The 10,950-nt window shown below is 46.9% G+C and overlaps 2 protein-coding genes across 2 annotated transcripts in view; one reads left to right on the top strand and one right to left on the bottom strand.

Moving 5' to 3' along the window:
- TFPT (TCF3 (E2A) fusion partner (in childhood Leukemia)) overlaps positions 1–2,432 on the top strand; it is a 5,505-nt gene extending 3,073 nt beyond the window's left edge. Inside the window, exons 5-6 of the mRNA XM_015414428.1 lie at positions 1,386–1,622; positions 1,989–2,432. Coding sequence (XP_015269914.1) covers positions 1,386–1,622; positions 1,989–2,123 — 372 coding nt within the window. The 3' untranslated portion in view covers positions 2,124–2,432. The remainder of the gene's footprint in view (positions 1–1,385; positions 1,623–1,988) is intronic.
- A 914-nt stretch (positions 2,433–3,346) lies between these two features.
- Positions 3,347–6,437, bottom strand: NDUFA3 (NADH:ubiquinone oxidoreductase subunit A3). The gene is made up of 4 exons (XM_015414412.1): positions 6,329–6,437; positions 5,288–5,362; positions 4,870–4,947; positions 3,347–3,569 (listed from the first exon to the last, which is right to left on the bottom strand). The coding sequence occupies exons 1-4, from the start codon at positions 6,420–6,422 to the stop codon at positions 3,478–3,480; spliced, it is 339 nt and encodes a 112-aa protein (XP_015269898.1). The 5' UTR covers positions 6,423–6,437; the 3' UTR covers positions 3,347–3,477.
- Positions 6,438–10,950: the final 4,513 nt, after the last annotated feature.

The raw sequence follows: 10,950 nt of genomic DNA, 5'->3' as shown, positions 1-10,950 counted from the left end.
ACAGACACTTGACAACAAATCCTCTGCCAGTTCTTGAACACGAAATTGTTCAGGGTGGTGAGAACCAGGGAGGATTGTGAGGCACTCCAAAGGGATCTGTCGAGGATGGGTGAGTGGGCGTCAACATGGCAAATGGGGTTCAGTGTGGCCAAGTGCAAAGTGATGCACATTGGAGCCAAAAATCCTAACTATAAGTATACGTTGATGGGGTCCAAACTGGTAGAGACTGACCAAGAGAGAGATCTTGGAGTCACAGTAGATAACTCACTGAAAATGTCGAGACAGTGTGCGACTGCAATAAAAAAGGCCAGCACTATGCTGGGGATTATTAGGAAGGGAACTGACAGTCAGTATCATAATGCCTCTGTATAAATTGGTGCTACCTTATTTGGAATACTGTGTACAGTTCTGGTCACTGCACCTCAAAAAGGATATTATAGCATTGGGAAAAGTGCAGAAAAGGGCAACTAGAATGATAAAAGGGTTGGAACACTTTCCCTATGAAGAAAAGTTAAAGCACTTGGGGCTCTTTAGCTTGGTGAAACAATGACTGAGGGGTGACATGATCGAGGTTTACAAGATTATGCATGGGATACAGCAGGTAGAGAAAGAAGTACTTTTCTCCCTTTCTCACAATACAAGAACTCGTGGGCACTCAATGGAATTGCTGAGCAGTCGAGTTAGAACAGATAAAAGGAAGTACTTTTTCACCCAAAGAGTGGTTAACACATGGAATTCACTGCCACAGGAGGTGGTGGTGGCTACAAGCATGGACAGCTTCAAGAGGGAATTAGATAAACATATTGAGCAGAGGTCCATCAGTGGCTATTGGCCACAAGGTATAGATAGGAACTCTCAGTCTGGGGCAAATGATGCACTGTATTCTTGGTGCTTGGGGGGCGGCAACAGTGGGAGGGCTTCTAGTGTCCTGGTTTCACTGATCGACCTCTTGGTGGCATCTGGTATTTTTGGCCACTGTGTGACAGCGTGTTGGACTGGATGGGCCATTGGCCTGATCCAACATTGGCTTCTCTTATGTTCTTTAGAACTGCTGCCCACTATGAAAACTCAGGTGTCATTACTGGCCAAGTAATCTTCTCATGGCCCTCCCAGACTGACCATCCTTCCTGTAGGCTCTGCCTTCCTCCCATCTGTATCCCTTGTAGTCCTTTATAACTGCTTCCTACCCCTAACTTTCAACACAAGCCAGTTGCTCTGAACCCACATCTACCTATGGGGAACTTCCCTGGTTTACTTGACTGCCCCTCCCATAGCTGGACCCTGTATTTGTAGGGGGAAAAGCAAATTCCCTTCACTGTGGCTTGTTATTGGTGAAAAGGAGAGTGAGAACTGAGAATTCTAGGTCAATTCTGTTCTCTTTTTAGGATGAAGGAAGCCACAGCATGGACGCCTCAACACCAGGCAACACAGAAAATGAACCTCCTGAGAAAGAGACCCCCAAGCGCCTTCCAGGGTCTTTGACTGCCCAAGATGCTGAGAGCCCCTCACCTACCGAGGGGCCAACGAGTAAGAAGCGCCGGCGCCACGTGCGAGAGGAAAAGGAAGCAAGGTTGCGGCGAGCAACACCAGCCTTGCTTCCCATGGAAGAATTCCCAGTTCAGGTATTGGAGAACACATCAGCTTTCACGGCTAATCTTGACATATGGTCCTAGTTTCCTTAGTGATGTTTCAGGAGTGTTTCCTAATGTCACGGCAGCCAGTCAGAGTTTGTTTTCTGTGTAGTATAGACATCAGCTGCACACAGTGCAAATCCTGGTTTTTAATCTCTAAAGCAAATGTCTAGCCCTGTGATACTCAGTGGCTCGGGAGCCACATAGGTCTGACATAACACCCGTGTCTCTTCTGATCACCATTCCCCAATATGGTACCCACCTAGTGCTGCCAGCTCGAGTTTGGAGATGATGCACAGAGCTCTGTCTTTGGGCTGGGAATGTTTCAGATAACAGTGTTTTGGTTTTTTACTGCAGATAAAGACTGAAGAGGATTTCCACTGTGAGCAAGAAGATGTCTTAGCAGCTACTTGGCAGCAGTCTAGTCCCCAGGACAAGTTACTTCATTATCCCAAGTTCTCTAGCCCTGGAGCCTGTTCTGATTTTGACTGAAGCTGGACCTGTCAATGGCCCCTTGCCAAACCCCAAGCGGAGATTTTATATACCTGCGCTTCAGTCGCCTTTTCCTAGGTTAACAGACTACTCTGTTGTTCCGTGAAGATCTAAGTGTGCGCCTGTTCATTTTTTAAGGGACAGAAAAAAATGAACCATGAAACTTTTACCTGATCAGAACTGAGCCAGAGTTGCTTAGGGAAAGTCTAGGCTAACAAAGTGAACTGCACTACATTTTGTGAAATGATAGAACTCGACAGTCAATGTATAATAGAATTATTCAAGCCAGTATGTATTAAAATGTGAATGGATTCTGCTTCTGATGTACAACTTAATATTGGGTAAGAGGAAGAAATGGTTATTTAGTACTTAACATTTCTGAGTCTTAAATGCTGGCAGAGTGGGGTGGGGAGATAATTGAACCACCCACAGAGGTGCTAAGTCTCCTCACTTAGTCTTCTATGACTGGGAGGTGAGAGACAACTGAGGTCTAATATTTGAGGTAACCTACCCATGGCTCCCGGATACTGTTTTAAAAGTGACTGGAAACAGAGGTGGTTTATCTCAATGCCATATATGTTCACTGTTTCACTCGAGTTTGTTATGACACTCAGACTTTCCTTTAACTTTTCTTCACTTAAACTTTACTTTTTCCTATACACTCAGCTTTCAGCTCTCTTTCTCTTTCTCACTGAACAACCGCAGCTGTCAGCTTCTAACTGCTTCAACACAGAACTGCCTGTGTACATCAACTGTCAACTTGTAACTGAAACTCCTGACTGACTCACATACTCATCCAAACAGATTCACTTCCAAAACCCCTCCCCCTCTCTGTCAACCACCAATCATACCACACTTGCATCTCTCAACCACTCTATCTACCACAGCCATGCAACCAAACTTTTAAAGAGACACACACACAAAAAAACATGGAATCGTTACACCCTGCAAAATGCAGCCCTGAATGAGGGATGCTATGTGAGCATTGGGTACCAACAGAAAATATTGAAGGCACATACCGCTACTGATTTGCCCAAAGAAGTTCAGCTACGGCAGGTATTACAGGAGACTTCTTAACCTTCTCAGCAAAAGTATAATTCCCAAGCATCCCTCGAGGTAGGAAGCTATGGAACCTGAACCACAATTCCAATCATGTTCTGGGGAGTTCAAAAAGTCTCTTCCATCCTAGAGAAGCTTCCTAAAAATACACCAGAAAGCCTGTCTTTTAAGTTAACAGCAGTTTTATTACACTCTGGAAATGGTACACATCTACAAGAAAACAGCAGATAGTGATGTGGTGCCAGCTGGATTGGTGGATCCTTCAGTTGTAGCTCAGTATGTCTTTTGCGAGGTCTCAGAAGTTCTTCAGCCACTCGAGGCTTGGGCCTTCCTTGTCACAAGGGTGGGAGGGAATATCGGGCATGTTGCCATTATCCCGAACGGGCACTGTGAAGAAAGGGGGAGGGGAATGGGAATCAGGCACAATGGTACACAAGAGCTTATTATGCTGGGAAGAGCCTGGTAACCCCAGTCAGCGAAGTAAGTCCCTCATGTGAGCAGGTGAAATTGACCACTGCCCTGGCTTTCATGATAGTGGTTCTCGAACTATATGGACTGGCCTTCCAGAAATTGTTAAGAGCTCCCCACACACACACACACTGGAAGTTTTCCAGAAACACTGTGAATTGGTACGTTTCCAGGGGGATATTTTAACACAACAGATAAGAACCTCAGGGATTTGTTTTTGTCTCGCTCTTTGAGTTTATCTTATTTTTTTCCCAAGGTTCTCTGGAACCAGTTTTTAATAAGACTTGGGCAGTTTTGAGTTCTTTCAGGGGAAAATGAACTGGAAACATTTTAAATAAAAGAGCTGCAGTGTATATTTCTGAGGCATACTCAGCAGATTTGCCATTCATGTGACCATCTCCAACCACTCACAGAAAATGAAGATGTGAGTGCACCTATTTTCAAGCAGCTGGGAAACATTACACAGGCATCTGTCTTTAGAGCTTTTTTTTGCTCATTGATGGCAAAAAACCCCCAGACTGCTTAAAATATTTATATTCCACCTACAAAATATGTAGGGATTTTCAAGAGAGCTATTTATTTATTTTTCAACAACAACAAAACCCCTAGAAAAATAATAAACCTGGGCAACTGATCCAGTAATTCCACAGACCTGTGGGAGATTCCTTGAACTATCTGTGTGGTGGTGTAAGGCAATGTAAAATGAGCCCTGGAAGAATTAGAAAAGATGCCTTTACACAATTATTCCCTATTTTGACATATCTATTACTTTGGTGTCCTTTCCCCCCTTAATTCAAAACAACTGTTGACCTTACAACCTTAGCTTGTGATTTAGTCTTGTTTTTGCATAACTTAAAACATCTCCATCATGTTACATGTAAATTTGCTGTTCAGCCTGTCTATAAGTTTGAACTCTTAACTTCCGTTCCAATGTATACCTAGCACATGAAAGCTCATACCCTGAATAAACTTTTGTTGGTCTTAAAGGTGCCACTGGACTCTAAATTTGTTCTACTGCTTCAGACCAAGACGGCTGACCACCTGGAACTTGTTGACTTTGTCCTTCAAATGCCTTCCTCCCCACCCAAAAGTCATTCAGTTATGGATATAGTTCCCCCACAGCAAAGACCAATGTCAAAATCTCACGTAGCTTCGTTTCCCCCCACAAAATCAGAAACTGCCCCAGAAAAGAGCGGGTATTACAGACTGGTGGTTGTACCTGGGTATGTGTATGGCATAGCTTCGTTGATCATAACGCTGTACTTAGTGTAGGGGCTGACCCAGGGCGCTATCACAGCTGAAATAGGGAAAGGGAGAATAAGGATGTGGGCCAACAAGGCATGGAGAACATATCACACGGTAAGCAAAACGAAAAGAGCCCTGCTGTATCAGACCAAAGATCCATCTGGATCAGCTTCCTACAGGCAAACAGATGCTCCCCAGGAAACCTGCCAACAGCACAATAGCCCTCCCCCACTGTTGCCTCTCAGCAACTAGCATTCTGAGGTTCACTGCCACTGAACTTGGAGGTTTTATCTAGAAGTTATGTCTTCTAAGCATTGAGCATGTGCTGTAAGGACGGGGGTGTTCAGTAAGGGTTTCTGCGATTAACGGAAAAGCCACACACACACACTCACCTACAATGCCAATGGCAAAAGAGGCCACAATAACAGGTTCCTTGGCCCAGGCATTTTTAAGATATGCACCAACTTCTGTAGAAGCAACCAGAAACATGCATAATTAACAGAATGGTTTTAAATTGCTGGTTCTGTTTCAAAGGACTTGAGTCTAATGCATTAGAACAGCAGCAGCAGGTGGGGAGCTACAGAAACCCAGGAAAGAGGAAGTTTCAAAGACCCCAATTAAGCAGGTTTTACTCTGATCTTCCCTTACAGAAAGTGTTGGCTCTCCTACTTAGAATCATCTGGGGCAACCTACTCTGAAAGCACCTTCACTCTTCCAGTGAAGCACCATAACATTGCTTTATGAGGATAATCTGTTGAGGCTTGACTAGATGGCGGAGTGGGGGCGGGGGTAACTCATTGCATTTCATAGTTAATGTGCCATGATCGGGTGCTAGGAACCAGGGTCCCTAGATGCTCAAGACATTGTGATTCTCTGGACCACCACCTCAAGCAAAATCAATGTTTGCCCACACCCCCACTTTTCATATCTGTACAATGGGCATAATAGTATCAGAGACAGAAATCTCACTGAGTTGATGAACAAAACAGGAGCATCAATTCACACCTCAGAAAGGTTTTCTAAACCACAAAGTCAAAAAATCACGTGGCATGGGACCTCGTGGAAACAAAGCTGATGTTCTTGGGGAACAGTATCCAGAGGCCTGAATGATCGGGACTGGAAGTTCACCGAACATAAAACTCAACGATCGTACATCTCCGCTCTCTCACAGTCACATTCCAGCCATACATCTTCTCCGCTCTCTCACAGTCACATTCCAGCATCCCTTTTCCACTGACCAAAGGTCATCCTCCGATGTTACCCTCTTGGATTTCTTCCCACCCTTCTAGAAACAAGTTACTGTTACACCCGTAATCATAGTCCTTGCTGCCTTTTGCAAGAGGTAAAAAACGCACTACGTTCCCTGCCACAGGCACAAATAACTGTTCTCCCGCTCCCCAAGCAAAACGCACCCCAACTGTTACTGTACTTACTGCTAAAGACGGCCATTTTGGAATGGTTCCGGCAAGCCCACTGAATTCTGGGAACTGTAGTTTCATAGTTGCTCCCCGCTTCACGAACCCTCATGCTGGATTCAGGTAGCCGTGTTGGTCTGAAGGCGCAGAACAGATTTTGAGTCCAGCGGCGCCTTAAATTAAGACCAACATAATTTTATCGAAGGTATAAGATTTCGTGAGCACGCACACTCCCTCAGATACAATGAAAACTTATCTGAAGGAGTTTGCACAGGAAAGCTTATACCTTCAATAAAACTTTGCTGGTCTTAAAGCTGCTACTGGACGCAGGTTTTGTTTTAATGCAGGAATAAATGCTGGCAGTCTTTAAAGTACCGCTGGGTGTCTCCCTTCGTCTTTGTCTTGTAGTGCCTTTTTAAATGTTTCCAAGCTGAAATCATTTTCTGCGAGGGAGGGGAAGGAGAGGGGTTTATGGCTCAATCTCTCCAGCAAATCCAGATGTTTGCTATCTAATTAACATTAGCGAGTTGTCATAAAGAATGCTGGAGTCTGTTCCTTTTCCACTTTCCGCCTCTCAAGATGCTTCCATGCATCCCCGACAGGTGCCTTTGTTAGGGTTGCCAACTTCCAGGTGATGGCTGGAGATCTGGGATTACAACCAGTATTCTCTCTAGGCTGAGTTAGTGTGAACTAGCTCACAGATTTTTAGCCTCCGGCTCACACATTTTTGTCTTAGCTCAGGAAGGATGGCTCCAGAGCACACTAATTTGTGCAGTAGCCAAATCACTCACTCACAACTTTAATACCAGTAGCTCACAAAGTAGAATCTTTGCTCACAAGGCTCCACAGTTTAAAGGGAGTATTGATTACGACAGATCTCCTCCAGGTAAAAGAGATCAGATCACCTGGGGAAAATGGCCACTTTGGAAGGTGGATTCTATGACAATGTACCCAGCTTATTTTGCACTCTAGGCGAGGATCCCTTCTGCCGCCCCCCGTGCCCCCCGTCAGAGCCGGCGGGGGGGGCTGTTGGCGGGGGGCAAGTGCAGTTTGGCGCCCCTCGTCAGGGCACCTGGAGAAGAGGCTGACCGGCGGGGCGCTCACAAGCAGTCGCTCCCCCGGCCCTACTGCTGCTGCTGCTCCTGCTGCAGCTGCCAGTCCCCGGCCCGTGGAAGAGGAGGAGGAGGAGAAGCGCTCCACTGGGAAGCCAAGGGGGCAGGCAGGGAGAAGGTAGCCAGCCAAAGAGGTGGCGGGTAGCCCATGGAGATGCAGGTCTTTAGGCGGGGGGGGCTTTTGGTGGGGGGCGGGTGCAGTTTGGCACCCCTAAGGGCTGGTGCGCTCTAGGCGAACGCCTAGTTCACCTAGTGAGCGAGCAGGCCCTGACTGTACCCCACTGAAGTCCCTCCCCAAACCCCACCCATCTCAAGCTCCACCCCAAGAGTCTCCAGGTATTTCCTAAATCAGAGCTGGCAACCCAATTACCGTGAAGATAATAGTACAGGGACAAGGATATATGGCTTTCTCTCCCATTCCCCAAGCTCTGTAGGATGGGAATGACTCTCAGATGGGGAACGGTTAGCAAGAGAAAAATGAGGACCTTCCTTCATTCTATTCCCCTGATGTGTCTGAGGGAGAAAAGGGTCTTAGGGCTTCCTCAGGACATGATGCAGTATGGCGGCCCTTTATCATCTGTGATCCCAAAATAAAGCTGACCCCGGCTAGAAATAATGGACATTTGATGGATGTTTGTCTGACTCATTTCGAATACCCTGAACGTTTTTTGTAAGCCGCCCTGGGCCTGCTCCAGCAGTGAGGGCGGGGTATAAATCTGATAAATAAATAAATCTGGAAATAGGAATGGGAAAGGGTAATCCCCAGGTACGGTTGCCAGCTCTTGGGTCAGAATTTCCTGGGAGTGTGAGGGTGGATCCTGGGAATGGCAGGGTTTGGGGAGGGGAAGAACTTCAGGAGGGGTGTAATGCCACAGAGGTCACTCTTTATGGCAGCCATTTTCTCCAGGGGAATTGATTTCAGCAGTCTGGAGATCAGATGTAATCCAGGGAAATCTCCAGGGTCCACCTGGAGGTAGGCAGCTTTGCCCCCGGAGCACATTTCTCCCCCCACTGAGTAATCCTTTCACACTACAGAGGGGAATTGGAGGAGCGGGGCTATCTCTTTTTCAGGAGGAAGGGCTTTTTAGACCCCACTTTTCAAAATTAGGAGCTGTGGTGGCTCAAGTGGTTAAGATGCTGAACTGCAGGCTGTGGAAGGTCGGTAGTTCAGCAGTTCCAAGACCCGAGTTGCCGCATGACGGAGTGAGCTCCCGTCTCTAGTTCCAGCTCCTGCCAACCTAGCAGTTCGAAAGCAAGAAATTGCAAGTAGATAAATAGGTACCACTTCGGTGGGATGGTAACAGCATTCCATGCGCCTTGGCGTTTAGTCATGCCGGCCACATGACTACGGAAACGTCTTCGGACAGCGCTGGCTCCTCGGCTTTGAAACGGAGATGAGCACCACAACCCTAGAGTCGGATTCGACTGGCTTTCGAGCAAGGGAACCTTTACCTTTTACCTTTTTTCAAAATTATCCTCTGAACTCCTCTGCAGTTAACTCCTTAGGATCCATGGTCTTTCCAAAGAACCACGTTTCCATCTCCCCACCCCACCCCCAATCCAAAGGGGACACAATCACTCTTTCTGTCACACACATATGCACATACAGTCTAGCAGCTGCTTCCTTTGAGTCATTAGGGACTTTTTTCAAGCTCTTAAGGGAAGGAAGCTTGTTCGGTTGTCCAGTCTTGACATAAAGAGGACACATCATGTTCAGTTCCCCTTCAAAAGAACTGGACTGTTGGATAAAAATATTCTGTTCTGCTTGGCTCTGGGATATCGCTGTAGAATGAAATTTGTAATTTAGCAGGATCTGGAGACTGTTAATGTCCGAAAGGCCTGGAGTCTGACTACAGGCAGGGCCGGCTCACTCACTAGGCGAACTAGGCGATCTCCTAGAGCAGGCCGGCCCTTAGGGGCGCCAAGCTGCACCCGGCCCCCGTACTCTGGGAGTTTCTTGATTATTTGTGTTTTACATTCTTCCTAAAATGCATTTATTTTTGAAAAATGGTGGGCGCATGGGGGGGGCAGAAGGGATCCTCGCCTAGGGTCCAAAATAAGCTGGGGCCGGTCCTGACTACAGGCCAGCTCAGAAGTCACATGCTCCACCTCAGGAGCCCCATCACGTCACCAGGCAAGTAAAGGATGACCCTGGTTACTCTGAGGCACCTCTGCCTTGATTATTACTATTTCCAGGTTGAACTCAGCCTTTACAACAGCAGGAGGAGGAGGAGGAGAAGAAGAAGAAGAGGAAGAAGAAGCAGAAGCAGCATGTATATAACACTTTTCGTGTTTGAAGCATCTCACAATAGCCCTCAAAGAAAGACAAGTATTGTTACGTCGCAGACGTAATGTGGAAGCTGACAGGTTGCAGCTTGTTTAAGGCCACCTAGTGAGGCCAGGCCAGCCCGATCTCGTTAGAGCTTGGAAGCTAAGCGGGGTCATCCCAGGTTAGTATTTGGACGAGAAACTACCAAGGAAGTCCAGGGTAGCTATGCAGAGATCTAGCCACACCCATTTCATCTCCAATAATTAGTAGCTGGTAGTAGCTGCCAACCCACCACTGAGTCTCGGGAATGACCCTCTACCTAGCATTTCAGTCTTTCCCAGCCACATGACCTCCGTCTTGGATGAATTCAACTTCCGCCAGCTCCCCCTTAACCACTGGATTACTGCATCCAGGCACTGGGATAGTGCCGAGAGCCCTGCTGCCCAGGCTGCTTATCATCAGTAAAAAAGCACATTACAGACATTAAAGTTCACTGACTGTGAAATACTCTTCATCAATTTTTGTGTCCAGTTTCTGTTGTGTCCGTGGACCGCCACTGGGCGCCTGCGATACAGCGGAGCTTGAGTCCGGAGAACAATGGGGACCAGGCTCCTGCACCCTGCCACTAGGGGAACCAATGGAACATTGGCGGGAGATTTGAATGGGCCAATGGGAGGTTCCCCAGACTGTATATATGCGGCCGGTCGGCCATTGGTGGGTGCGCTTGTTGTGTACCAGTAAAGTGTGCAGTGTATAATGCGTGTCTCAGCAATTCTTCCATGCGGCTAACCCACTACACAACAGTTTCAGAACTCACACTGAAGATCTTTGTCCCTGAAATGTACTGAGCAAGAGGCAGTGATTTCAGCTCATACATTTATTTAGGGTTCGGAACAAGACAAAAAACCCCGGCTCGCAGGCCGGCTTTTATTCGTAAGATACCCACACCCATCACACACACACCCCACTGTGATAGGGTATTTACAGTGGCCGAGAGTTCCCTAGGTCCCAGTTAGGACCCCAGCCCTCCGATCATTGGCGTTGTCTAGGATCTGCTTGGACCATTGTCTCTCAGAGTGAAGCTCGGAGGCTTCGCATGACTGCGTGGCGAGCTAGCCTCACACGCGGTCGGATATGAATACATTACAGTCCCCAAGATAAAATAGATTGGAGGGGGGGGGATCTTGTATCAGCATTCATTTACACTTGCCTTTATGAAAAAGAGAAGTACCATTTTTCTTTCCTTTTTTATATTTCCA

Source organism: Gekko japonicus, unplaced genomic scaffold, assembly GCF_001447785.1.
Source record: "Gekko japonicus isolate JY-2015 unplaced genomic scaffold, Gekko_japonicus_V1.1 scaffold243, whole genome shotgun sequence".
Lineage (NCBI taxonomy): Eukaryota > Metazoa > Chordata > Lepidosauria > Squamata > Gekkonidae > Gekko > Gekko japonicus.
Note: the sequence above shows the minus strand (reverse complement) of the source record. Positions and strands in the feature narration are given on the sequence as shown.

Excerpts from the sequence above, each read along its gene's own strand:
- NDUFA3 (XM_015414412.1), bottom strand. The coding sequence starts at position 6,422 with ATGAGGGTTCGTGAAGCGGGGAGCAACTATGAAACTACAGTTCCCAGA. Across the intron at positions 5,363-6,328 it reads CAAAATGGCCGTCTTTAGCA|AAGTTGGTGCATATCTTAAA; the intron begins GTAAGTACAGTA and ends TTGCTTCTACAG. Across the intron at positions 3,570-4,869 it reads TATGCCATACACATACCCAG|TGCCCGTTCGGGATAATGGC; the intron begins GTACAACCACCA and ends CTTTCTTCACAG.